General features: G+C 44.7%; 2 protein-coding genes across 4 annotated transcripts in view; both read right to left on the reverse strand.

The window, feature by feature from the left end:
* Nucleotides 1-1,617, reverse strand: part of NOS2 (nitric oxide synthase 2) — a 29,198-nt gene extending 27,581 nt beyond the window's left edge. The window contains exons 1-2 of the mRNA XM_064729421.1: nucleotides 1,502-1,617; nucleotides 679-868 (exon numbers count right to left, since the gene is read on the reverse strand). The gene's annotated coding sequence lies outside the window, so the exon portion shown is untranslated. The remainder of the gene's footprint in view (nucleotides 1-678; nucleotides 869-1,501) is intronic.
* Nucleotides 1,618-2,735: 1,118 nt separating this feature from the next.
* LYRM9 (LYR motif containing 9) lies at nucleotides 2,736-27,023 on the reverse strand. Of its 3 annotated transcripts, none has more exons than XM_064729225.1 (5): nucleotides 26,896-27,023; nucleotides 16,258-16,330; nucleotides 5,100-5,241; nucleotides 4,412-4,504; nucleotides 2,736-3,397 (listed from the first exon to the last, which is right to left on the reverse strand). In XM_064729225.1, the coding sequence occupies exons 2-5, from the start codon at nucleotides 16,260-16,262 to the stop codon at nucleotides 3,380-3,382; spliced, it is 258 nt and encodes an 85-aa protein (XP_064585295.1). In that variant the 5' UTR covers nucleotides 16,263-16,330; nucleotides 26,896-27,023; the 3' UTR covers nucleotides 2,736-3,379. The 3 variants fall into 3 exon arrangements, with proteins under 3 accessions (XP_064585295.1, XP_064585294.1, XP_064585296.1); XM_064729224.1 differs by lacking the exon at nucleotides 26,896-27,023 and adding an exon at nucleotides 26,357-26,870; XM_064729226.1 differs by lacking the exons at nucleotides 16,258-16,330; nucleotides 26,896-27,023 and adding an exon at nucleotides 26,357-26,871.
* Nucleotides 27,024-27,500: the final 477 nt, after the last annotated feature.

Raw genomic sequence — 27,500 nt, forward strand, 5'->3', positions numbered from 1 at the left:
AATACATTGACCAACCTACTGCTACTGCTCAATCTTTTGCCATGTTGCTTTCATATTTGTAATGTACAGATTATTCACACATAATTTCAGCTTTAGGTTTCCAAGGCTGTGAATACACAAAACAGAAAGTATAGCACCAGTGTTGGTTCTGGCCTTAGACTGGATGATGGTAAGTCTGTGAAGGGATTTAAATTATTAATTCTCTATACTTCAAGAATGTAAAGCATGATATCACTCTATTAATCAGAAGTCTCCCATTTCAAGTCTTTCCTTGTTCTAATGTTTGTCTTGTCCTTGCATAACAAGCTTCCAGCAAAACCCTCACTACCTTAATCAAAAGTTGCCCGCACATAACATTTGAACTGTTATCTTCACTCAGCTCCTAACTGTGGAGTATCCAGGAGAAGTTATTGACTCAAGATCCTACTGGAACTAGCTGCAAAAGTGGTTTTGGCAGTGTTTTGGGGTTACTGCAATCACCTATCAACGGCTCATCACTTACCAGAATTGGCACAGAAATGGGTTCCTCATTGCAGTAAAAGAAACTGAAGCCTTTGAATACATTTGTTTCCTTTTACTCACATTATCCCTCGCTCTGTCAGCAGCCTCGTGAGCATCATGAGTTTTTTAAACTCTTCAAAAACAATTACAGAACACAACACAGCCTCATTTACTCACCATCTTTATGGTCAGAGATTCTGGAGGACTGAAAATGGGAACACAGGTGCACCAGTGAATTTGGAGTTGCTATTTTGTCCCCAGTTGCCAGAGCAGAACCCGGGAGGACGCTGCCTTTGTCCCCGTGGGCAGTAATTGCCAGCACAGCAGCACCAAGGGAATAGGAAACAGCTCCTCAGGCTCAGCAGGGCTGGGGGCAGAGAGGCAGAGAGCTGCTCAAACACTGCTGAAGAGAACTCACTGTGTAACTCTCAGGTCAGGCAGGTCAGTGAATGATAAATCTGGACAACTCCAGGGTCAAATGACTTCTGAGCAGAAATTTTTGGAACAGGTCGAAAGTACTGAAGGTCTGCCCAAAACCCCTTTCAGAGTTCTCATCTACATCTGGGTTACTATAACATCTTTGGTCTCAAATTATGCTGCTGGAAAATGGAATTTGTATAATGTCCTGAAAAGATAAAAGCCTCAGCTCTGCAGCTGAAGGACTCTTCAGTCCAGTCATCACAGAAACATGTCTGAGGTACTAGGGTTACTATTACAAGGAAGTAAATAGTTGTTAGCATCATATCTTCTCACCAGCAGGAAAATTACTTGTATATTGAGTAAATAAAGTTATCTTTGACTCTATTAAAAGCCTTTTTACTTTGAAAACCAGATTAAGTTTGTAAAAAAGTCCTTCAGACTTTTCATGCCTCCAGCTGAATCACTACTATCAAAATATTTAGTCATGAAGTCTCCTGCCTCACCATGTTCCCCATCTGTACCCTACTAAAAATTGAATGCTCTATCACTTTCCAAACCCTAAAATTCACATCTACCATACCTTTGGTCTGATGTTCCCATATCCCAGCTGGCACCTCAGACATCTGGAGCTCCAGACAAGCCATAGCTGTACCTTCCAGCTCCATGGTCCTTTCCCTCTTGAACTAGCCATAAATTAAATAACAGGCATGTAAGAATGATTTAAACACATGCAATTATCCTTTTTATAACTGAACAAAATATTACATCTCACACTACCCAAAGTCAATTAAAGCCATAGAGGGGTGTGATCACTCCACTTTTAAAGTTCAGGAAACTGCTGTGCTTCCATACATTGTTGATCCCACTAAGTCTGAGAGATTTTAATCACTATTGCAATGATACAAAATTCAGTGCATCCCTGTGCTACAGACCACACACAAAGAACAGACTGGAGAACAGCACAGGTCACTTGTTTGCTGGTCTTGATCAGAAGCAGCACATTCAGAGAGCTTTTACCAAAAAATGCTTGAGCTTTCTTATTAGTGTTCAAGATCATACTGGATATTCCTTGTCAACTGCCAAGGTTGAAGCTTTCTGTGCTCTACCTTGCACAAAATTATTTTGAAAATTTAAACCAGAATGGCTGCAATTTCAAAAAAAAAAATGTACCTAGGTAGAAAGACAAGTGGCTTTCCTCACATGGAGAAACACCTACTCTGTTGAGAAAGTCCATTACCTTCCTGCTTTATCTGAAGTTAAGCAGAAGGCTGGCTCCAGCATAATACTGAGTATCATCAGGTGCAGAGAAGGACTTGAGGAGGAGAAATAAGGGGGGTAGAGAGACTAGATGAGAACAGCATTAAGGAATAGGTAAAACAAAGACAACAAAAGTTAAGGGTGCATAAGGGTGATGCGAAAGACACGGGAGCAGAGAGAGGAACAGTAGTGGTGATGGCACAGGGAAGTGTAACAGAGAGCAGGAATTCCAGGAGAGGCGGGCTAGCAGAGAGAAGGAAGTTTTTTGATAGAATACGTTGTGGATTTCAGTGGCGGCCCCATTTTTGGTGCAGTCTTGCCAAACTCCCCTCGCCTCTAGCGAGCCCGGAGCTCATCCCTGCCCCGCCCCGCTCGGCCCCGCCCCGCTCGGCCCCGCCCCGGGACAGCGGCGCCGGGCGGCACCGCCACCTGCCGGCGGCCCGCCGCAACTGCAGCCGGGCGGGCACTGCGGGCACACCGCGGGCCTGGGCCCCGCTGCCCTGCCTGGGAAACACAGCCCGGCACTGCGGGCGGGCTGCTCCACAACGACACGGACCCACTGTTTAAAGGACATTTATTATGTGCTGCAAGGCCTTGTGAAGCCTCTGAGCTGCAGAGCATCGCACAGGACACAGACCCAGCTGAACGGGCACTGACCCCACTGGGCAGGCACTGACCCCACTCGGTGTGCACAGACCCAGCTAAACGGGCACTGACCCCACTCAGTGGGCACAGACCCCACTCGGCAGCAGTCTAACACCAACCACCCCAGCAGAGGCCGATGTGACCCAGCAGAGTGGCAGCCATAACCAGTGTCACACACACAGAGGATGCAACGCTCAGTCCCCAGATCCACGGTGACTGATGCACGGGCACCTTGTCCCCAGAGAACCTGCACAACGAGCGTTATCACACACTGCTAGGGTTGAGCCAGGCCTAACAGTATAATGGAATAAGTTACTCAAACGTTAGGCAAGCTTGGGATTTAACATAGAAGTTCACGATTATACAAAGCAATTCACAAAATCAAATTTCTTCAGAAATATTAATTTAGCTTCATGACATCCCAGTGAAATATAAATTATTGTATTTATATTATCCAAGACAAAACTTCAGGCAATAATTCTAATATAGTCTGTGCTTGACTGCAAGTCCTCTAAGGATGTTTACCAATGTCCTCCTTGGTTTCATCGGTCCTCTTCTACTTCTGGTCTTTATACTGAAAAAAAAAAGAATTTTTTTTTGTGGGAAAGGGCACATAACTAAGTAAAAGTTCACACCAACAAGGATTTACAACTCTTCTTCATGATCCACATAAATTTATGTCCATTTTCTTTAAGTTAGATTGAAATTTGGTAGGCTTTCCCTTTGCAGTATAAAACAATAAATCAGGCACAGTTATTGACTAGATTGTACCTGCTGGGATTTGGTTACTGCTAAAATATCATAATCTGGGACTAATCTGTGTTTGCTCCTGTAACAATTCTCATTTGGATTTCATGGACTGGCAGAGAGAATGACTTAACAGTCACTTAGTAAATTAAATCACAGATATTTAGAAAGAAAGTTGAACTTTTGACTTGTTTCATTATGCACCGTGTTAGGGTATCACACTCCCCAGCCAGACTGAAATGCCAGGAAGCACAGGTGACTCTCAGCTGTCTGATGGAAACCATTCTCATTCTTTCATGTGAGAAACCAGTCTGACAGCACAGGGGCAGATCCACTGGGTGATAACTGTGCACTGGGGGCCCAGCACCACAGCTTGGCCACTGTGTGGTCTATCCCTGATCTCTGCAGACATGGGCAAGGTCCAAGGAAAAGCAACAGTAGTTCTGGAAGTTCATGTAAATTGTCTGAGGATAGATGCTGTTAGGAAAGCAGATGATGCATAGCAAGATGTAGCTTGCAAAATGCTGTATTTTATTTTTTTCTCCTACAACAGTGATACTAGCCACCACTGCTGATAATTAATAGAATTCTACATGGAAACAAAGACTTACACAGAGACCAACCTAAATTGTTATTGGTTCTGAAAAAACCCCACTATTAGTTTATGCTGACTAAGAGAATTTTCAAATAAAAAGTGTCAATCACAGATCCCTCCTGGCTGGGTATTTCCTTTCACCCAGACACTTCAACATCCAGGACAACAATTCGCTATTCAGAACTTGCTTTCCAATGTTTTCTTCTTTGTTCTGAAACCAAAATGCAGACAATCCCAAGCACTTACTTTATTCATCACCCAGTCAGCATCTTCAATGGCTCTTTTAATGATCTGCTGGATTCGCACAGGATCATCTTCATCAGCATGGACTTTGAAACTCTGCAACATTCCAAGTGTCACTGACTTGTCAACACAACAGTTGACAAAATAAAGATAGCATTGAAATCTCAGAAAAATATTTGTTGCAAAAAAACTGGTGGTCTAAAAAGGTAAAACTACACCTTATAACACCTGGCCATATGGAATTTTATGTTAAGTATTCTACTACTTTCATACATCAACAACAAAAACCCCAGAGAACTTCAATTCAGAACAACTGAAATTGTCTGGTATGTTAAAACTAGAAAGAGGACAACAAGTATGATCAAAGGCATGAAATTACTTCTGTATGAAGTATAGAATATGAACAGCCAGATGAGATTTACCCGAGTGGGGGGGGGATATATAAATGACTGACATGCAAGCAATAGGTTTCACCATAAAATATGTGTTTATGGAGTAAGTAATGACTGATCACTCTCTTGACTAGCAGAATTAGAGATGAAAGCCAAGAAGAATAGGTTTCAGATTCAAAGCAAACAGAAAGAATGGGTCCTGCACTCGCTCCCACTCTAACCCTTAGATGCAGCAAGGTCCCCGGGCTGCAGGAGAGCCGCAGTTCCTGGCTCAGCGGCAGAGCAGCCGCGGGACGCACCTGGCGGATGGCGTGTCGGTAGTGCTGCTGGATGTGCCCCGCGGGCAGGCGGCGGCAGCAGCGCAGCAGGTACCGGTACAGCTGCACCGAGCTGCGCACCAGCTCCGCCTCCGGCAGCGGGGACATGGCCGGGCCCGCGGCTCTGCAACACACAGACAACGAGCACAACACCGTGAGTGCGACCGACAGCACGGAAACAAACCCACAACGGCAACAGGCCCGGCAGAAACTCTCCAATAAACCCCAACATGAAATGAATGACAACTTGCTGAGGTTACGGACAGACGCGGGCTGGCTGTCACTGCTCAAGGGAGTAAAGCACAAAGCGCAGAGCTCACTCCAGAGGATCGCTCCAGACTGCCAGGGTGACTTTCGGTGGGTGCCCAAACCTGTATCACACAGTCAGGATCCTTCATGTCCTTCAAACTGCCAGCGCTTTCCTTGAGCATCCCTAGCAGTTCATCCACACGGTGCCTTTTTAGAATGAGGATGCTCATAATGGCTACAAATGGTGCTGGAATTTAACAGTATTTCCTATTTTGTTATTCTGTCAAGAATTTCAAGGCTTCAGATGGAAACAACACAGATAAACAGAGGAGAAGACAGAAAGAAACATTGTTAGGTTTGGAATTTTACATGTATTGGTAATAGCAACAGGAAAAGAACAAATTTACCAAGTTTCACTTCCATAACTGTATTTACATGTCGTAACAGTAAGTCCATCCAAGTCCTATAAAGTGCTAATCAAAGACTGTAAATGCCTTGTCATTTAACAGATGGTTGCCATCTGCAAAGAACTAAATTAACATTTGGAAAAAGGCACTTTTTACATCATTACTCTTAAGAATAGAGATAATAAATAAACAACTGAATAATGAAGTAAGTGCATGCCATTGTTTTAGCACCATTATGATACCTACTCATTATTTGAAATAATTTTTTCCTCTTTCGTAAGTAATTTAAGTCCTTTAGCCAAATGTATTTCAGAGTACACCACGACAGCTATTACATGCCTGGGCTGTATATTTGCACAGACTCAATCTTGTTGCAGTGGGGAAAATCTCCTCCCTATGCACCTATAAATGCCCATCACAATGGGATCCAAACACCGCCAAGCTTCAACACATTCCTTTCTTGTTTTCTTCCAATGTTTTTCTCTGTAAAATATCCTTTTCTCTTTGCAGTGAAACCTGGCCATCAACTCCATGCATTTTTGGTTTGGATTCATTTCACTGTGGCATTCAAGTTGGGGAGGTGATTACACGCCCAACACTCAGCTGAGAGATCCCTGATTCCCCTTCAAGCAGCAGAAAGACAAGCAACTCCAAAATGTGACTCCTAACACAGACTGAATTATTCCCTGTCCTTCTCTCCATGAGAGAGAAGTTTTTATCATCCAAAACAGAAAACTGGAATATGTAGTTGGATTCAAATTGATCTGTACCCAAATTTAACTTTACACGCGTTTTTTGGGCGTGCATTTGGGCGTATATTCTTGGCTGGTAAGAATTTGTATAATTCCACTGACCCTAAGAACCCAACCCTGCATTTCACATGTTCCCACTTAATACAGTGAAACATCCCAAAATTCAATACAGATCCCAAAATACACTTTGGGACCACAGCCAATTTGTGAAGTTGTTTCCAGGCTTTGATGTGTAAACTCATCATATGTCACTGTGCTCTAATTAAACCTAAGTGGTGCAATAGATTTCCTGTCACAAATGCAAAGATCCCTCATGTGCTGGGACTGTCCAGGGCAGCTTGCTCCAGCACACAGAAAAGCAGCTCTGGGAGAGAGGAAGGAACCAGTCATGGAAACATATGGATATGGAAAGATGAAGCTGATCAATGGAATTGAAAACATTTCACCACAGATAATGAGGAATTTTCCACTGCAGTAATTTTTCATAGGAAAATGATGAGCTGTTGAATTCAAATTGCGTGACAAATACATTTGCACGGATGAATTTTTTTCATCCTTCGCTTTTCATAAAAACTGGACTTTCTAAAAGGTTTGAAGATGGAAATCTTCACCCCATCTATTATCAAACTTAAATTCCTATGGGGCTCTCATATTCAAATTAAAAAAAACCAAACTACTTGAGTTCCAACAGATTCACAGCTCCAAAAATGCTTCAAATGCTGTGATATGGGCAAGCTTCACAGGGAAGTTTATCACAAAAGATCTATGTTTTTCTTAGGATGTAACTTCATCCATTGAAAACTTCACTGGAAATCTACCACAGCACATGGAAAACTTCATGGCTGTTTTCAAAGTGGCTGTTTAATAACAAATAATCTCATGACTGCCCATTGTTGAGTTCTAAGATGCTGGTGCCCTGTACAAGCACACCTCAACAGGGACTAGACCCTGACAACAGGTAATGCTGCCCTCTGCTCTTGTGCACCCTGATGCACTGGGGAATCTGCACAGCCTCTACTGTGATTTGCCCCTTCCTCGGCACCAAGAGGACAATGAAGCACAGTAAGAATCTGCACTGTTGCCTTTTGTTCTGAAAACATCTCCCCTCGAATCCCACAAATGTTACCAATTTTATCTGCCACGCAAAAACCCTCAACCTCATAAAATCTGGCTATAATCCTGACTAATAATGTAAATCTCCCTCTGATAACTTAAATATCGTGCACAGCACAACAAACAAACTATCTACACCAAGAACTGTTGAGTCAGAAATAAAATAATCCGCTAATTGTGCTTTTCTGGAATGGATGACTGTATAATGTCCTAATCAGAAGGCTGAAATCACATTTGCATTTAGATAAAGCCCTGTTCACAAAGAGACAAGTATAAAAGGAGACACTGAGACTATTGTGGCATTTCTCTGCATTGCATAATCATTTATATTCCTGATAATGATATTCAGATAGTGAAGCAAAGGCTGACCAAAGCCAATTAATCTTCACTGTGCATTAGCAGGTTTGGCAATTGACCCCGTGCACAGCAGAACCCTGATGAAGCTAAGACGACACTATGCCACTGCTTTCAGTTTACCTTTTTTTCCCTGCTATTGTGAGTGTTTTTCAAGCAAATCCCCACAGTTCAACAGTCATGATCCCAATCCCTCTGAACTACTTAAACAGCCACCAAAGCTGGGCTCCAGAGACTAGAACTGTTAATTAAAGGACTGCAAGAGTTACCTGAGCTGTTGCTATTTACAGGTTGGCTCCTCCTTCCTGCTCAGCCCTCTCCTTCCCCAGTATACAGGCTAGAGATGTGTTTTACTACTTTGAAGTATTACACCCTCAGAAGTCTTAACTCAGGAATTTATGATTCCCCATCCTCGTCAAACTTCATGATCTCAGGAAAAATAAGAATGCCAAAATAACAAAGAAATTTGAAGCCTTGTGAAACCTCTTTAACCACAAAACATCTTAGTTCATGTTGTGACATCAGTCCAGGAAGGCACCCAAGTGAACTGCTGCTACCCAGAAGGTTCCTCCTCTTTGCTCACGTGTCCTCCCTTGCAGGTTTCCCAGATTCAGGCCTGTGAGTCCAGCCCCGCGTGCCTGCAGCAGGGCAGAACTCCCCGTGTGGGCCACAGCTGCCCTCACTGCTCGGGCACTGTCACACCTCCCTATTGAAGTTGGAGGGGAGACGACCCACCTTGCATTGGTCAGCATCGACTCCGATTTATTAATCAATCAATCACCTTTTATAACAGTGTTAATCAAGTTCATGCATATTGCAAAATCTGAGCTCACAATAGGTCAGAGATAACACACCAACTCCACCTTATCTTTCCAATACCAAGATTTGGGTTCTCAAAATTATTTTTGCTTTCCCAAAACAGCCAAAGATAGAACATCCACTTGTTATGAGAAAGCTGTCTGAGAACTCTGATGTGCAAGGCTCTCAAGGCCTTCATGTTTGCCACTTTTACCTGTAGTTAAAAATAACCTGAGAACCTCTGCTGTTCACAGAAACAGGCTGTGAGAACCTGCTCCTCACAGCTGCCTTCTAGGCCATCCCTGAAAAAATCTCCAACACCTCCCCTCAGTCCCCAGTGGGTCACGGGAGCGCCTGGCACGTCCAGGGCAGCGTGAGGGGCTCTGCTGCCCCAGGCAAAGCAGCCAAGGTCTGTGTGTCCATGCGTCCCGGCCTGCTCACAGCACTGAGAGGCTCAGAGGGCTTGGCAGCCCCGGCTCCCTGCAGCCCCAGCCCTGCTGTGTGGGTGAGCACGGACAATGCTGCAGTCACTTCCAGCAGCCACGTCTCGCTGCCTCTCATTGAGATCGTGCCTCTGATGTGATCGCTTCTGACGAGCCGGGGCCGGCCATTGTTGGGGTTTTGTCCTTTCTAAACACGAGCTGCAGAGTCCCCTTGCATGAGTGATGGCAGCCAGGCCTGTTCACTTCTATTTCTGCTCCTCTGCCCTTTATGCTTTGATTGATGCACGAGGCAGAAGCAATGTCAGGTGGCTCTGCAGAACAATTTGGGGGGCACAGCCCTGCGGTGTAAAGTTTGCTTTACACAGTATTTGTAGAGCACATGAAGAGTTAAGAACTGGAAAATGACAGATCCTGAAGATCTCTTTGTTGACAAGGAATCACCACTGCTTGGACACCCTTCATGCAGTTCTGCAGCATGCGGACCCGGCCTAATGCTATTCAACAATGTCACCAGTTTAAAAATATAAAACATAATAAACTATAAATATAATATAAGTACAAAATATAGAATTGTAATTGATAAAACTTGAGAATGAGAGAGAGTGCTAGAGCTGGGCATAATGGCTACTTGTATAAATTAACCAAAGCCACAGGGCAGATGTCTTACCTTACACTCTGGTTTGGTATCACACAGCACAGACATGCAATACTGCAAATAAAACACTCAGGCTTTTGCAATCCTACACCAATGAGGAAACATGCTGCCCATGCTGAGGCCAGATTACCTTGTTCTGTATAATTAATAAGCATGATCAACTAATTAGAGTAACATTCTTTGGTGCATACTCACTAGTGAGGACAGGAACCTTCCTGGTTTAGGTGCAATTCAAACTTCTCCACTTTTTTCTCCTGAAAATGATTCTCCTGGCTTAAAGGAAATTCTGAAAGGCACAGTCTCAAAAGAACTTTTTCTTCTCAGCTCTGAATTGCTCAGGTCAACTGAACAAAATTAATTTTGTTCACAGCGGCCAAATCTGTACATATTTACCTCTGGGATCATGCTTGAATAAGAATTGAGTTATCAACTTTAAGCCAAAACCGCCTGTTCATTCCTTTCTTGTAAATATTGTATTTTGAAACGATCCAATGCTTAGTTCCATTTCAGCAATTGTGATTCTCCCAACTACTTCATGTCAGTTAGTGCAACAGCTTTCTGGCTGAGGTTGTATCACCTTCTGAAACATCCAACTGGGCACCAAATAAGCTGCCACCACTGTTCTTGACACACAGACACCCAGCTGGCAGCATAAGGCATGGAAGTGCCTTTGAAGGGCAAAACCATGCTGTCAGATTAATGACCACATTAACTCTATGGACTATGGCTCAGACAAGCATGGGAAGAATAGTAAGTCTTACATAAGGTTTTTTAGTGGCTTCTCACTATTCAGGAAGGACTGAAATTGGTTAAAGTTTATTTTACCATTATTCTTTAACACATGCTTACTTTGCTCATGAAATTCAACTTTATAATTTTTTCAAGGAAAAGTCAAGACAGTAAAGCAAGGAGCTGTCAGTGCAGAAAGAGCTCTTAGGAAAGTACAAGAATTGCAAACATCCCGCTCAGCTTACAAGGGAATAAACCCTGTGCAGTGTGACCTCTCCTTTTCCTGCTCCCCCAGCACATCCCTTCCAGCCCTGGCTGTGCACATAATCCCTGGATGGTGACAATGGGGCGTGTGCCCTGCCCAGGGATCTACACCTCATCCTGGAGTTGTCCTTCCCAGCTCACATTATCCTTCACAGCAGGGTCAGGAACAACTCAATGTCTATCATTCCAAATCCACACCTGCTGAAATTCAGCATCTGCCAATCCTTCACTCTCAATCACAGTAATAATCTGAGCCAACGCCTTTCCTAGCATAAGCCCTGTCTGTGGTGGAATTAAACCATGGATGAATTTGACCCAGCACATCCTGAGCAGAATCCACGTTCCTGGAGCAGTGTTTATAAGCAGCAGCATTACAGGACATGTAAGTCTGGGAGCCTTTAGCCTCTTAGGGGGATTGGCCCAGCTCACTAATCAGGGATTGTTTCCATACCAACAGCTAATCAGGGGCAGATTCTGCCATGTCTTCGGGACACTTCTGAGCTCTTAAAGCCACAGCTCAAGTTTCCCCCAAAACTTCACTGTCATTCTCCAAGGCCTAGTCTAACTCAAAGGCAATCCAAGGAAAAGGAAGGTGTGGGCAGTGAGAAGCTCTCACAAGTACGGACATCCCCCAGAACCCCACAGGACATTTGCTCTCAGTGGTACAGGGCTTGCTCTTCACTGATTACACACAACACACCACCTCTATTGAGTAACCACACTAATTTAGAGCTCTACTGAGTAACTGCACTAATTTAGAGCTCTGGCAGAGGTGAAGGGGGTGAGAGAGAACTCTTTTCCCTTTGCATTTATCAATACTCATCTGAGTGAACGAGCATGGCAGGGCAATTCTGAGCGGCAAAAGCATTTGATGGAAATGGAGCTGCCTTAGGTTTCACCCATGATTCTGGTCTGTTTACATTTGGTGAAACCTCAGGAAAAGGGATAAAAGCTTTGGTTCAATTGAAGTCCTGGTGGTAACCTCCAGTGCTAATAATTAACTCAATTATGCTGAATTAATTTGATATAATTATCGGTGATGAAGCAAAGACAGCGACCCAGAGAAACTTTGAGAGACAGGAAGAACAGAAGTCCTAACAATACAAAATACCCTATTAATAGCATATTTTTTCCCTCCAAACTGAGTCAAAGACACAAAATGAGTTCATTACAGTCATCTGGCTTCACTCAACCCTCCAAATTACCCCCGTACCCAGACAAATAGCTGTGAAATCCAGCAAGTGCACTAGAATTACAGCAGGCCCTGACGAATTTGACATAGCACTCAGCACAAGTGTCTGTCCCCATCCAATTACCTAAACAATGAAGATTTAATAATACATTTAAGAGATCCACAATGCTTCTCCTTTAACTGAAGATGTTAATTAAGAACACTTTTCTGTTGTACTGTTGTCAGTTGGGAGGTTTTTTTGAGGAACAATCTGGAGGATGCTGCTTATGGAGTCTTTTCATTTGATCTGCAGTTTTTATCGAGTATTTTCAGACTTATTCAGTTCAAAACAAACGAATCCCAGCTATAAAAACCAAACATCTCTCTTTTTCCTCCCCCATTTAATATTTCTGTGATTTGCTTTGAAAGAGTATTACAGAAATGCCTTCCCTGCTATGAAAATACACACATTTTTACTAAGGGTTTTTTAATGCTTATTGTTTAAAAAGAAAAGAAAATGTCAGTGGAAGCAAAAATCAGATGTGGTTAAGTCTTGGGAGGTGGGTTAAATGACAATGAAATCCAAAGAATTCTATGCCAATTATTGCTGGAAGCAGCACCAGAACGTCTCAGCCTGCAGGAAGCACCCCTGGCCTGTTTCAGGGTCAGACAAAGCCTTCAGCACCCGAGCCCCCCCAGGGCAGAGCACCCCGGCAGGACACGGCCCCAGGGCTGTCCCTGTCCCTGTCCCTGTCCACCCCAGCAGGACACGGCCCCAGGGCTGTCCCTGTCCCTGTCCACCCCAGCAGGACACGGCCCCAGGGCTGTCCCTGTCCCCGTACAGCTCACAGCAGGACACGGCCCCAGGGCTGTCCCTGTCCCTGTCCCCGTACAGCTCACAGTAGGACACGGCCCCAGGGCTGTCCCTGTCCCCCCGCAGCCCGGCACAGACCCCACACGCTGCAGGTGGGGCTGGAAAGCCCCAGGTGAACTTTCCTTGCTTTCTTGCCCTCCAGGGCCACTGTGTGCACGGATGCAGCACCACGGATAGTCCCTGCCTGTTGCAAGGAATTTAACACCCGCAGCATCACTCTATTTAGCGTTTTACAGTCCTGCAGGACCAGCGACATCCAGCCAAGGAGACCTGGGTGCCTTTGCTCTCTGGCTTCAGCCTGAAATGCTGCTTGACTTACCCCTGTCACAATGCTGTAAATACACAAGTTTCCAAGCTTCTACTGCATTTTTATTATCCTTGGTGACAAGAATAAAAATATTACCTCTATCATCACCAATTGCTTCTGAGGAGAGATTCCTAGTGCTTAGATGTAAGAAATGAATAATATTTTTCCAATTTGCTAAGTAGGTGCTGCTCACACGCCCCCAGATCACTTCCTCCCTGAGTTCTGCTGGTTCTCAAACACAGCTGATCTTTCAGAACTCGATTTAATTGCCACCAGGCTCTGATCAGACTCATCAGTTCAAAGCAAGCTCCATTACATCCATAATTTATGTATTTGATTTCAACAGATCCTTTTGTGCCCAATACTAAGGGGGCAAAAAGTGTTTTCCATGGGGAAGATGCTAATGTTTTCTTAAAAACAAGTTTAAAAAAATATTATTTCTGTAGAGACACCACATTTTAAAGTGGCATGAGGGATTTTTCAAAGGCTCCAACACTTATCTGGACAGCCACTCAAATTCTGTCTATGCCTCTTTCCTACAATCTCTTTCATTTAGAGAGCTGTTGTTGCTGCATGGGGCACATCCTGGGGAAGGGCAGGCACAGGCTGGAGAGAGGCACAGCTCCCCCTCCTGCAGCCAGCACACAGGAACGAGCTGGGGGCTCACCCAGCCCAGACGCACCCCGTGCCCATCTGACACCGGGGCGTGTGCGTGAGCCAGGAGCTCAGCAGCCCCTCCCTGCCAGCACCCGCCTCCCCCAGAGCTCCCTCTGCCCACCCCAGCCCTGCTCTGCCGTCACAGCCTTCATTTTCCCTTTCATGGATTTTTGCTTGAAAAAGCATCACTGCCTCGATTGTCTATTTTCAGCCTGTATTTAAGAAAACCCTTTGGTTCCATTTGTAGCCACATCCTGTCTCAGCCTCCCCCTCTTTTTGTTCCTAAATATAAGGCTGATGCAATTTGATGTGACATGACAAAATAGCACATTTGCATTGGCAGAAACTTTCTCTCAGCAGCAGTAATTAAAGGGAGTAGATGAGACATTGCTGAAATTGGTGTTTATTTAGCCTGGAAATAAAAGGCTTCAAGATGTCTTGAGAGGGATGTTCAAGTGTGTCACGACCATGAAACTCATCAATGAGTGCCGCCTTCTACAGGCTTCCTTTCTGACAAAGAAATGGTCACTCAAACAATGTCATTGATTTAAAGAGAGTAAAAACAGAAATCAGAGTTCTGTACACCCTATTCCTAACCAGTGAAAATTATTTCATGTGTTTCTTGGGATTATAAATAGTACCAGGACACTTGTGGTTCCACGTAAGACAAGGCCAGTCAATCTCTAACTTTAGAGCAAAGGCTCTCTCAACATGAGAGGAAAACCAAGATCTCATTGACCACATTAAGAATTAGGCACTTAAATATCTGAATTTTTGATCTGAGATGAAACAGCAGAGGACAGGTACTCACCTTCACTTACAACACAGACTTTTATTAATTGTCAAAGACAGAAATCCAGGAACAGCAGCCTGAATCCTGTAAGTTCAACAGGATTCACACTACAGATTAAAATTAATCTACAAAACTCATGAAATAATTTACTGTGTCCAGTTTTGCTGAACAGATGCATAGCAAACACCCAACAGGGTCAGGTAATGTCAGCTTTCTGTACTCTGTTCCATTATTGATGACAGCAGTAGAACACAGTAGTGGAAGAAGAGCGATATTTAGAAGTTGTGGGGGTTTTCTTGATATTGAGAAGGTAAATTTAGTTTACTTAATCCATATGAAGAATTCAGGGAAAGGTCTGGTAGCTGTTCCACAGGCCACAGGATTTAGTAGACATAATATGGTTTCAAGTGAAACTTCCTGCTCAGGAGCATCTTCCCTCTCCTTGTGCACACAAGGCTATTCTTTCAAACCCATCTGTGATCAGCTCAAAACCGGCAGCCCACGTTTTGAGCAGGCTCGTTTCCATCCTAACACAGATGGCACCAAGAACAGGGCAGGCCAGAAAAAAATCAGTTTGCATATTATGCTTCAGTTTTTATGGGTCAGATTACCATTCAAAGCCATCAAAATGGCAACCCATATGTGATGTGTCTGCCATCGGAACTGAAGTGATACACCATCAAAATCTTACAGGGCTGGTTAGACAGCATTTGATTAACCATTGACTAAACTCTGATATTTAAAAGTAAAGACAGTTTCCTTCCCAATAATTTTTTCACTCTGACACACCAATAAAATTGCTTTGGTGAGTCAATAAGGAAAAGCCATTTTGCCATCTTCATCCTTGAACAACTGCATCAGCACGGCTCTCTTGGCAAAGGGAGCTCAGCTTCTATGCCAAATATTCGCTTCCTCCGTGAGCCAGGTGCAGATGTTGGCTATGTCATCTGTTCCAACTCCTTTGTTCTACAAGCCAGAAAATTGTTCCCACAGCTTTGGGGAGAAAATGGGGATCTGAAGAGCTCTTTGCATGCTTTCATTGGTGGAAGAACATCAGATGTTTTAAAGAAACTCTCTCAGAAATAAGAAACGTGTCATTCCCCCACTTGTGACAATTAACCCACAGGAAGCCGTGCCCTATGGATCCCAAAGGGATGCTACAACAAGGTCAAAGCCATGGCATTCTGTTCCCAGCCTCCTCCACATCCTCTGCCTTCCTGCAGTGCCAGCTACAGCCCATGCCCTGCTCTAGGGAGGGCATTGTCCCAGATGCTCCAAAGACTCTGCTGCCACAGGGACAGGGTTTAAAGTGGGCAGGCCTCTTCTGGGAGAAGTCTATTGAATAGTAAAGGGTAATGGAAACGTCCCACTATGTTACCAGGCACCTGGAACTCAACTGCCATGCTGATGGCCAGGGCCACCACCCTGTGGCACACTGCCAATGAGAACATTCTTCATTTACACATTTTTTCAGCCCTCTAGCCTCTCTACATGATATTTTGCTCAATGCTGATACTTCAGCATTGAGCATATTCTCAACCAGATACAAGACACACAATGAAAAATTCACTTACAGCATCCACAGTAGAGGAACTTTAATTATCTTCACAGATTAGGCCTGTCCGAGTCCAGAAATAAGCAAGAGACCTGCAGAGAAGAATCAATTTTCATTATCTGTTTCTCTTCAACTCGCTACTTGAAGTGCCATTAATAAAGAAGTGCTGAGAAGCCCATCCACAGCTCAATTTATCCCTATGGGAGCTTTCACTTTTTTCTGACCAGTTACATCAGACAGAAATGTATGGCTTTAACATGAACAGGCTGTTGCTTTCAGTCATCTACTCTGAAAAGCTTAAAAAAATATACCCTACAAAAAGATTTAAGTAGAGAGAAATTCTAACTGAGGAGAACTGACCCTTCCATATTTCCTGATAAGAGTTGCTGGAGGTAAGAAAGCATTTACCTCCTTTAAAGAGGTAAACCTCACACTCGGAACTCTGTACAATGACATAATAATTACTTTACAGTATTCTGCTTACAAAAAACTGCTTTGGACCAGGCAACAACAGACTGCACACAAGAAACTGCTTTTTCTCAAATACTCGACTGTACAGTGAGTAAAGCAAAGCAACTCATTCTCTAAAGCCAACACTAATTTGTTTATTCAGAACCTCTCCTAAGTTTGTTGAAGTCAAGCAAACAGATTTTTCTGGCTATGCAAAGACATCTGGATCAGGTTTTATCTCAGATCCTGTCACAGAGATTTTCAAAAACTACTTAAAACAAAAGTCCTGGAAGATAACAACGACAGAGACTCTGAACTGATGTGTTTTGCCTCCCTTTGAAAGACAAGAGTCTTTGAAAAATCTAAGGCAAAACTCTCAAGCACATTTACAAACACATGGATCAAAGACAGCTGTTGCCACAGATGATTCTTTTCCCCCCAAGTATTTAATAGTAGCACAACTTGGTGACATATGATGATTGACAACAGCTTGGGATGTTCAAGTTTTGGTATCTAATGCCAGCACTTATATTTGCCCTCTGAAGGCCATATCAAGATGCTCACAGGCAGACTTACTGTAATAGGCAATGTGAAACAAGAACCCAGAACAGATTCAACTTTAAAAGCTCATCCTGAGCCCACTGACACTTCCTAGCTCTGGTACAAGAACTAAACACCTTATTTTCATCCATCACCTAAATTTTCCTTTGTGAGAGCAGAGGACCTCTGATAAAGATCCTGGCTGAGTGCTGCAGAAAACATTGTTAATTAGCACTTAGCAGATACACCTGCAGTTACTATCCCACCAGGACATTCACCACGCCCTTTCAGAAGTGCAGTCCTCCTCTGTTAACTCATAGCCAATGTAATACCCAGAGAGCAACACAATTAACTTCTCCTTAGGCTGATATTCAAACCAGCAGTTACTTCTATAATTCACTTAGCAGAGCATCAAGCACCTGGGCTCAGAAAGCTTTCCAAACCTACTCAAATACACCCAGCTGAGCTTTGGGAACACAACAAAACAGTAGCTCTGTTTCATTGTTCAGTGATAAACAGTGCTTAAGGTCTAACTTGAATTTCCACTTTGGAAGTGTCTTTTAAGGAAAAGTTCATGTCAAACTTGAGGTTCCTTTGTGCTGCCAAAATGTGTAAAGAGCACTGATGTAAATGTGAATTACACTCTTGACACAGTTACTAACTGGTATAAGTTAGTTAAAGCCAATAATCTCCAACTTGCTGCCCTATTTTTATCTACTAAAAGCCCAGTGCCTTCTTGTGATCCTCCAGTGCAAAGCTGACCTGCACTCAATCCCTTCTTTGCATCAGACTGGAGACAAGACTCCTGCATCTTCATATGCCACCTCCAAACAGCTGCAGCCTGGAACAATGCCTGCATGATAATGCTGATTTTATATAACCTTTAGAAACAGATAATAAAATTCTAGTGTGCCTCTAAAACATGTTTGAGAAAAACAGGCTAACTTTCCATGCACAGACAATACTTCCAAGCAAAACTTGGGAGCCCGCGTTCATTCCTGTCTATGAGGGAGCAACAATATTGCTGTTCAATTTCTTATTTATCCTGTATCATACATGCTCGCCATATCCAAAAGGAATAAAGAAATGTGATCTGTAAAGTCTTTACACTTTAATAAAGTGATTGGTAATAATGTACTGAAGGTAAACAGGTATAAGTCTGCTGTTTCTAGCATGCTAAAACTTATTTATCCATTTGTCTTTATGGAAATTTGTTTCAGTGGGCAAAGATCAAAGCCACACACACATTATTTTTCAGAGGGCTGCCAATGTTTGTTCATGGAATGATGAATCCCATTTATTGCGTTACAGCCCTGTCTCTGTAAGCCACAACTCTGCTTCCCACTGCTGTGAGAACAGGAGCAGGAGCAGAATCAACTGCCCTGCTCACACCTCTCCTCCCCAGCAACTGGTCAGCTTCAACTGGGAGAAACATTTCCATAACAGTCTGACCAGACTTCTCCCTCGTTTGTTTGCAATGAAAGAGTTAATATCTGTGACCCAAATATGGAGACCCATTTTAAACTTGCTGAAAATTGCTTTTTAATCCTAGCTCTCGAGGATTTCCTTTGAAACCATCTGCCATGCACGCTGGGTACTCTTTTCTGTATATATGCAGGATTACTATAATATGGATTCTTTTGTGTAACTTAATACATTTCAGCATATTAAAAAATTAGTTGAAATTTCCATTCTTTTCTGATTTCAAGTGCCACAAAAATGACTGTAGAAGTCAAAACCACTGACAAAGCCAGCACCCATATTTCTTATTTACTGCAGTATTTACCTTGCAATTCTAACATTTAGTCAGTCTGACACTGGCTGGGTTTAAGGAATAGTTTTGAGTTATTAATATAACTAACGCACATGCTTCAAATCAAGTTCAAGAATTTTGCTGGATAGAAATGGATTTAATCATGTGCTTTACCATGCTTAAATTTCTCGTGCTTACTTTCAAGTATGGAAGACCAAACATCATAATTATTAGAGATCAGAAAATATTTCCTGATATTATTTCAAATCTATTGCCCAGCTTTTTCTATTTTCTTGCTACAAACCTTGATGCAATTGCATTTTTATAGTACATATGCTGAAGAGAAATAAAACCATTACACTTGTAAATAAACTGAATTTTAAGATTGGCACATGCAACTATGTATATTTTAGCAAATATCCAAAACTTAAACCAAAGAAAGTGTATTGCTTACTATCACAATAATCACAGCCAGAGTGATTGAAAATAGCAAACATTCAGCAAGCTAGATTTACAATCAATTTATTGAATCAGCCTATAAAGAAAAAAAAAATCTAAATCCCAGCACAATTATCAAGCATCTTCAGAGTGAAATACTTTTTAAAAAATGTGATTTCCCTGCAAATATTCTGAGAATAGAAAATAAGGACAATTATTTGCATGGGTTTAATCACATAATGTGATATTTCAGGAGGCAGACAGCCGACAGCCTGTGAACTTCTTTGTTCCACATAAACACATCTCAGAGCACCAAACCTGTGCCTGGGCTCCTGAGCAGCCCCGGGTCCTCGCTCACATGATTCATTTCACAGCCACTCACCCAAGAGCTAATGCAAGCGAGCGGCAATGCAGAATCCCCCTCCAAACCAGAGGGAGGATCCTGTTCCCTTTGATGCCTTTTCCCTGGAAAGGAGCTGTTAGATGGGATAAAAATATACAGGACAGATCTACACATGCAGATGTTGGGAGAATATAGAGAGGAAAAAACAAGCAAATCATTTTGTTTCAGCAGTAACAGATGTTGAAGCATCATCCTGCAGACATGTTACTTTTAATACAATACTGCTCATAAAGTGAGGGGGGAGGACAGAATCAATGCCCAATTACCCAGTTTTTTCAGGGTTTCCATTTTAATGAGCTTCCTGGATGATTCTGTCCTTTTAATTTTCCTCTTCTAATAATCCTATCAAATTAGTTTTGTCTAAAACATCAGCAAAAAGAAAATCAGCTGTCTAACAAAATCCTAAAATTGCTGGTAGCAGGTTCTTAAAAATGACACATTATACATCATTTACTTGTGTATAAATGCAGAGCAATTCCCAAGATCCTACAGCATTGCTGGGATTAGACTTGAGTGACTGAAAACAGCCTCATGTCCCGACACATCTGCTAATGGCAAACGGATAGAAACAGACTAACAGTGCAATGGCATTTGCAGATAGATCAGTGCTGAAAAAACAACCAAATGCAGAACAAATAGATTAAAGCCACCTTTCTGTGGCTAAGGGAGGGATTAGGGGAAGCCTGGCCTGCATTCCAGCTGCAGACTAACCTGCTTTCCTGCCAGACTGCATCTGCCACTCCCGTTACCAACAGTGGCAGTGACTTCCCACCTGCCACCTGGCCATGTGAGGAGCTGGAGACACCAGGGGTGGCCATGGAGCCGCAGCCAGAGAGCTCCCAGAGCCGCCATCCCCTGAATGCAGCAGGCAGCAGAGCCCAGCACAGCCCCGCACGCCCTCTGCAGTGAACAGCGCCCGGCCTCGCCGCCAAGGACAGGGCAGGCACGAGCAAGGGCTCCAGTGATGGCACCCACAACCTCTGAACAAAAAACGTCAAGACAAACCCCCAACAGCCATCAATGTTTACTGAGCAGCTTCCTTACGACCCACTGGTCCCCCAATACCACAGGAATTAGTGATGCAGAACTAATTGATACAAATCTCCTGAGGGGAGAATTGCTGCTGGTTATCTCAAGATGAGAAATTTAGTCCAGAAGGATAAATTGGACAGACAGCTGAAAAGCTTTAGTTCTCCTGGTAGGAAAGGAATTGATCTGGTAAAGAAAGCCCTTAAAGCGATATTATCATGTCAAAAAAACAGGACTAGGAAAAATATTAAGAGTCTTAAGACAACTGAGAAACCTCTGAAAACTATGTTTGTATGAGTACAGCTAATTATTCCCACCTTCACACAAAAGATGAAAAACTGAAGATGTCAAAATTTTAACATTTCTCCTAGTTAAACTTATGTTATGAATATAATTATGAAATTGCTATAAAAATCCCTGTTCTTCAATTAGTGATTTAATTTTTGCATCTAGTATTTTTACTTATCAATTCCCCTTCCACCAAGTTGAAGAAAAATAGAAGTATTCAGATATTCACAGGCATGTCAAAGATTCTATTCATGATTCTGGCAAAAGGTTGTATCAGACTTTTTCTGGATTAACTTTACTGCCCAAACCCTCATTAATTACATCAACAATTTTTTCGATAAACAAAATAACAACAGTTCATGTGCATGTCACATGTGCAGCCCACATTTTTTGCTCTGAAGTGCACATATTCAAGATATACTTTCTTAAAAACATCAGATTTCAATGACAGGATTACGAAGCAACAACACAACAATGAATTCTCAAAATGCACCTGCAACCCGTGGAGCATTGGCTCATCAAGTCGTGGGACTTGCGCTGTACTCAGGGACAATGGGACGTCACAGCCCAGCAGCTCACGCCACCCCTGCTGCTGGGCCCAACGCTCTCCTCAGGCTGTCAGGGAACCAAACACCCCAAACTAGCTGAGGGTGGAAAAATCTCAGCAAGAGCTCCCAAACTAACCAAATTCTCCATGTACAACCAATGCCTCGTTTCTGTCTGACCACAGAGACAGAGCTTCCATCACCTGAACCAGTGACTCCAAAGGTCCATGGAAGGGAAGATTTCCAAAGCTGCCATCTTCCTTGGGCAGCAGGTTTGAATTGAGACAGGAACTGCAGTGCATGATGTGACTCAGTGCTGAGTTCAGCCTATCCAGGCTGTGGCACATCCCACCAGCTGAGAATCTCTGCTCTCCACAGGGGCCACAGCCACCCTGAACCTTAGACAGGGTAATTCAGAGCACCTCTACTCAACTTGTGGCTTGGCACTGTTTCAGTTACCAGTTTACCCCAGAAACAGTGGATCATGGAGAACAAGGTCAGTTAACATGAGACATATTTAAATAAGCAGCAAACAGCAATGCAACTCTTGGAAAAAACATAAATGTACCATCACACAGAGATTAAAATCATGCATTGCTTTTTGCCTGGAGAGGAGGAAAAGGAAGTAGCCTGCTTCTCTCCCCTCTCCAAAACCCATCATTTAGGGATGCTGCTCGCACAAGGACAAGTGCCTTGTGGTGATGCTTTCAATTCTGCACCTTCTAGGGAAGATAACACACTGTGGAGCTATTTTAAGAACATCTCATTCACAAAGGTCTCCAATTCCGTCTTCAGAGACAGAGACGATTTTCTTGCTGCTTCAACATCTTTACTGGCTTGACATTTGCTTCAGAGGGAATTCATTTGCTGTTCCAACATCAGAATGGAGCAAGAGCAGCTGCCAGGAGAGGGATAAAAGGAAACACTGTCGACAAAGAGCAGCAGGGTCATTTCTGGTGCAAAGAAATATAGAACAGAGAGAACCACAGAACTGACACTTTCTCCAGAAAGCAGCAGGGGATAAAGATGTCCCCTCTGCCTCCTGCAACTGGTGTTTGGGAAGGGACTAAACAATCAGGCTTAAGTTTGTAAATGACTAATTATTACAAACCAACTGTAAGCCCCTGAGCATTCCCAGGTAAAGCCAAGTTCATGCTTAAATGTTGCAGTCAGCAAAGAACTCAGCAAGTCCTTCAGAACTCTCAAAAGAAAACACTTCTGGCTAGAAAGCTTTGCAGAGCACAAGCTCAGTGTTTAGGAGGTGACATTTTTGGGATGATTTCAAGCTGCAGTGCCAATCTTGACCATCATGTCTGTAGATGGAGCACACTGGACAGACTTGGGGCAGGGCTGTGACCCCACCACAAAAAACTGCTCAGGGGCTGATGGGCCGGGGAGGCAACAGAAGTACCTGCAGAGTCTGATATCCAACATCAGGGAGAAGCTCAATCTTGGATGACACCATCTGTCACTCACACCAGCTGTCCCCATCCCAGGCACATCATGCTGCCCTGCTGCAGGAAGCACCATGCCATCATTTCACTGCTGCCCAAGGCAGTGCCACATTCCCCAGTGCTGCTCCAAAGAGTCACCCTGCCTGTTGGCCTGGCTGCCAGCCTCACCAGGGGTCGCCTGCTCGGTTGGATCACTCCATTCTTTTCCCTCTATCTTATTAAAATGTTGCCCTGAGTAGGGCAAGGATTTGTCTCTCATTCACAAGACAAGCAGATCCTGCCCTCCTCCTAGATGAAGGAATATTGCCATCCTTTCAAAAGTTAGGAGAACCAAAGCTACACAAGCAAACGCTACCAAAGCTAAACCAAAATATTCCTTCCCCTGCTCCTCTCTGAATTTTATTAATGGAGGAATTTATTATTTTCCAGTTTCACGGATAAAAGTTTTTAAAGACAAAAACTCTGGAAAATTATTCCTTGCAAAGAAAAGGGCTAATGTACTTGATTAACAGCAATTTTAATCCCATGATATTTCGTGTATATGCTTATTCTGTTGCACGTTAGGATCACAGTTTATTTGGAGCGTGGTATTTATCTGACTAACCAAAGCTGCTCAGATTCACAGGCATGAGCACCATGTTTCTGACACCTTAAGGGCTCCAGCATCAGGATTTATGAATTAAATATTTCCAGGGTGTTACAGAACACTGAGGACTGTATCTGCAGTGTTATATCAGGGTATGTGTGGGCTTGTCAAACACCCACATGATAAATTATCAATAGTGCAGCTCAGAGCACCCCTTTTGTGGATCAGAGACAAATCTGTGCATTTTATTATGCTTTGTTCCACTTAATGTTATTTATTTCTGCATTAAAGGTTCACAAAACCCCTACATGCCTAAATGCTGAAGGATATTCATACACAACATACGATCAAAAGACTTATTCTAATATTTCAAGTCCTGTTTTCACAGTTACGTCATGTGGGATAAGAAAAAAATGCTGACAAGTTATGTCTGCAACTGGACAATTACATTTTATATTGTTCAAGATGATACAATCTTTTGTGTAGAATTTTAAGGTTAAAACACTGCTGAGGAGCATTAAAGAAACAGGACTAGCTGATTACAAAGTGTCTACCAGAGCACTGTCAAAGAGATTATACCCCTGCAAACCAAGTGTCAAATCCCGGAGGAAAATAAATCTCTCAAGAGTCAGAAAAGACTAAACTTGAAGCTGTGGATTTTAAAAAATGAACAAGTGTGAGCCCAGTGTTTCTGACGCACAGTACTGACTTCTACATGCAGTAACAGACCTCTGCTGAGGAAACAAAGGGTCTATTAGGCGAGCACTTTGCATGTTTCGTGTTTTCTTTACTACCCTTCTGTTTTTTCCTTACACGTACTTCCCTGTGAATCAACTTGACCTTGTCCTCCTTAACCTTCAGAGCATGAGCAGTCTAAAAGCAGCTGAACGGAGAGCTCTTAAGTTTCAGAGTGTGACAGAGGCCAGGGACACCAGCTGAAAGCGTTTGTGAACGCAGTGTGCAAGGCAGATACACCGGGCAGGGTGGGCCACCCAGCGTGGCACCTGACAGAACTCCATCTGGGCACCAAGATAAGGGCATCCCTCACCAGGCCTCACCTCGCTGAGCGGGGCTGCTGCAGCTGCCAAGGGCAAACACAACAACGTGGCTGCAGCATTCAGTGCATCTGAAATCAACACAGTGGGTCCCAGATTTTACCAACACTTCCCAGATGGAAGCTGGGGAGTGCAGTTTGGAGTGATCTGGTCAAGGACTGTCAGGAAACACGTGCCAGTGCCAGGACTGCAAACCCTGCACGGCTGCTGCTGAGAATCCACCAGCATGACAGCATCTAACAACACTTTCAGGGTACTTCTAAGGCAAGACACTTCTTTACCCAGTAAAGTACCTGACTGAACAAACAGTTAAGGTGACACTGTGTGCTCAGACTTGAATAATGGCACTGAGACACTGACCTGCAAATACTCTGAGAACCCAGCTTCCCATACAAGGATTATTAGGCCACTGCTCCCTTTTACTACTTGAAAAGGTTTTGCAGAAGAGAAAAGTCCATCATGAAAACGTGTGGGAGAGTTTTAAAAGCCTTCCAGTCCTGCCAACACAGCCCTATGCCCTTTTGTACCCACTTCCTTCTTTCTCCCCCACACCACACCCCCAGAGCCCGAGGGGAAGCAGAAACCAGGAGAACCCTTGGGGTGCGCTGTATTCAGACCCAGCTTGTTATCAGCTCCCACAGAAACCTCAACCAGACAGCTACAAATGTGAGTGCTAAATAAGTATTCTGTCTCCTCTTCCAACAGGTGACATAAAATGGCTGTAAACCAAAATTTGCTTTTTTTTTTTTCTTAAGTACAGTCTCTGTTTTTAAAATGGTGACATGACAGCAAAACTCTGATATAATTCCAGACTGGACTATTAGTAACCGTATTTCCAAATGCAACAGGGATAGGTTTAAGGAACCCATCTTCAGTCCTGCAAGACTTTTCTTGATTATATTCTTGTAAAGCAGGCAAAAATTACCAAACCCCATTGTTATAAAGTATCCCCAAGGTATCAAACCCATCCTTGCAAATATTTTGCACTGAGGTTTTGGGAATCACAACAGGCTGTCACATTTATATTCTCTCTTCCTCCCCCTGCAGAGGAACCCGATGCTGTCCAGTTTTCAGAGACAAACAGAAAGGACAGGGGACAGGACTGCACCTTCGGGGACCTGCTGGTAACACCACAGCACTGCGGCTGTCCTGGCACAGCTCTGCTGGGCTCTTTTCTGCCCAGACAGGAGCCGGGGGCAGCGAACGAGAGGCTGTCAGCTCGCTCCCAGCACAGCACCAGCAGATCCCCCCTCAGTCCCTGACTGCCTCTGAATCGCTCTGTTCAGTTACCTGAAGGAACCTCTTTATCACCCTCACGGTAATTTAACTCTACCACCATGGGAAAGGCTCCAGTAACCTGGGAGAGTTTTTCTGAGGTAAAACTATTAATCAGATAGGATTAATATTCACATGAGAAAATGGAAGGTGTTAAAACTGTCGCGTTTTTACCCACTTTTGCGTTTTAGGGAACACTGATGCCTTACGCAAAGACACTGCAGTCCCCAAGCATGCAGATTCATAACGTGAGGGAACTAGAACAACAACCAAAGACTATTTCGGTCCTGGTTAACACGTACCTCGCAGTGTGAACACCCTGAGCGTGTTCTGAGCACACTGATGGGAGCCTCGCAGGGACTGCCTCGGGCAATGGGCCACGGCCTCGCTGCTGGGAGCATCTACACCCTCATTAGCGCTTTATTCCCTGTCCTGCCAAGGGGAGCTCACGCGCGCCGTGACAAGGTGCCACCAGCTGCTGCCACAGCCCAGGGGCCCCGCTGCCCGCCCCGCATTCGCCGCTCTCCGGTCCTCAGAGACTCGAAAAACAGGCCCCAAAGCCCCACAGACCCTCACACCCTTCGCGGGCAGTCCCCGTGCTGCGGCACCGGCTCCGGCGGGACGGAGCGGGCTCGGCCCGCAGCCAGCGGGACCTGAGGGCACCGTGACCCGGGCGGGAGGGCACAGAGGAGCAGCTGGCGGGCACCGGGACGGGGCAGTCGGAGGGCACCAGGCCGGCGGAACCCGGCGGGACCCGCAGCCCGCCCTCACAGCGACTCGCGCCCCGCTTCCCGCCGCCCCCTCAGCGCCCACAGTGACCCCGCGCGCGCCGCGTCCTCACCTCACCCCGCCCCGGGCCGCTATTGGCCCCGTCCGCCGCCCGTCAGCATAGCTCCTCCGCCCATTGGCCGCTTGCCGCCTGTGGGCGGGCGAAACGGCCGCTTCCTCATCCGTCACGCGGCGCCGTGCTCCGTGATTTGTGGACCGGCGGCTCCTTCACCGCCCACCAGCTCCGATCACTGGTGAGGAGAGCCGTCGGTCTCGCAGCCGCCCCGCCTCCCAGTGCCATTGGCCCAGTAACCTCTTTTCTGGCTTTCGTTCCTCTTCATTGGCTAATTGGATTGGATGGGCGACCGCGATTGGGCGAAAAGCGGGTCCCGGAGGCGGGACTTGGCTCAGGAGCAGAGTCCATTGGCCGGCGGCCCGCTGTGAGTGGCAGGAAGGTGAGGGAGGCGGGGCCGCCCGGGGTGAGGGTTGTGTGAGGTGAGGGAATCTCGCGGGGTCTCGGCGGCTCCGGGCGCGGCGGCGCGCGGTGATTGGCCGGCGGGGTCACGGGGGCGGGGCCGCGCCGTGGGGGGGGCTCTGCACGGCCGCGCGCGGTGGGCGGGGCGCGCCGGGCGCCGCGCGGTGATTGGTCGGGGGCGGCTCTCGCGCAGCCCAGCGGGC

The sequence above is a fragment of the Zonotrichia leucophrys genome, chromosome 19, assembly GCF_028769735.1.
Source record: "Zonotrichia leucophrys gambelii isolate GWCS_2022_RI chromosome 19, RI_Zleu_2.0, whole genome shotgun sequence".
NCBI classification, from domain to species: Eukaryota; Metazoa; Chordata; class Aves; order Passeriformes; family Passerellidae; genus Zonotrichia; species Zonotrichia leucophrys.

Bases quoted from the DNA above. Each gene is read 5' to 3' on its own strand.
- LYRM9 (XM_064729225.1), bottom strand. The intron at 4,505-5,099 runs GTGCGTCCCGCG...GGAATGTTGCAG, and splicing joins ACCGACACGCCATCCGCCAG to AGTTTCAAAGTCCATGCTGA.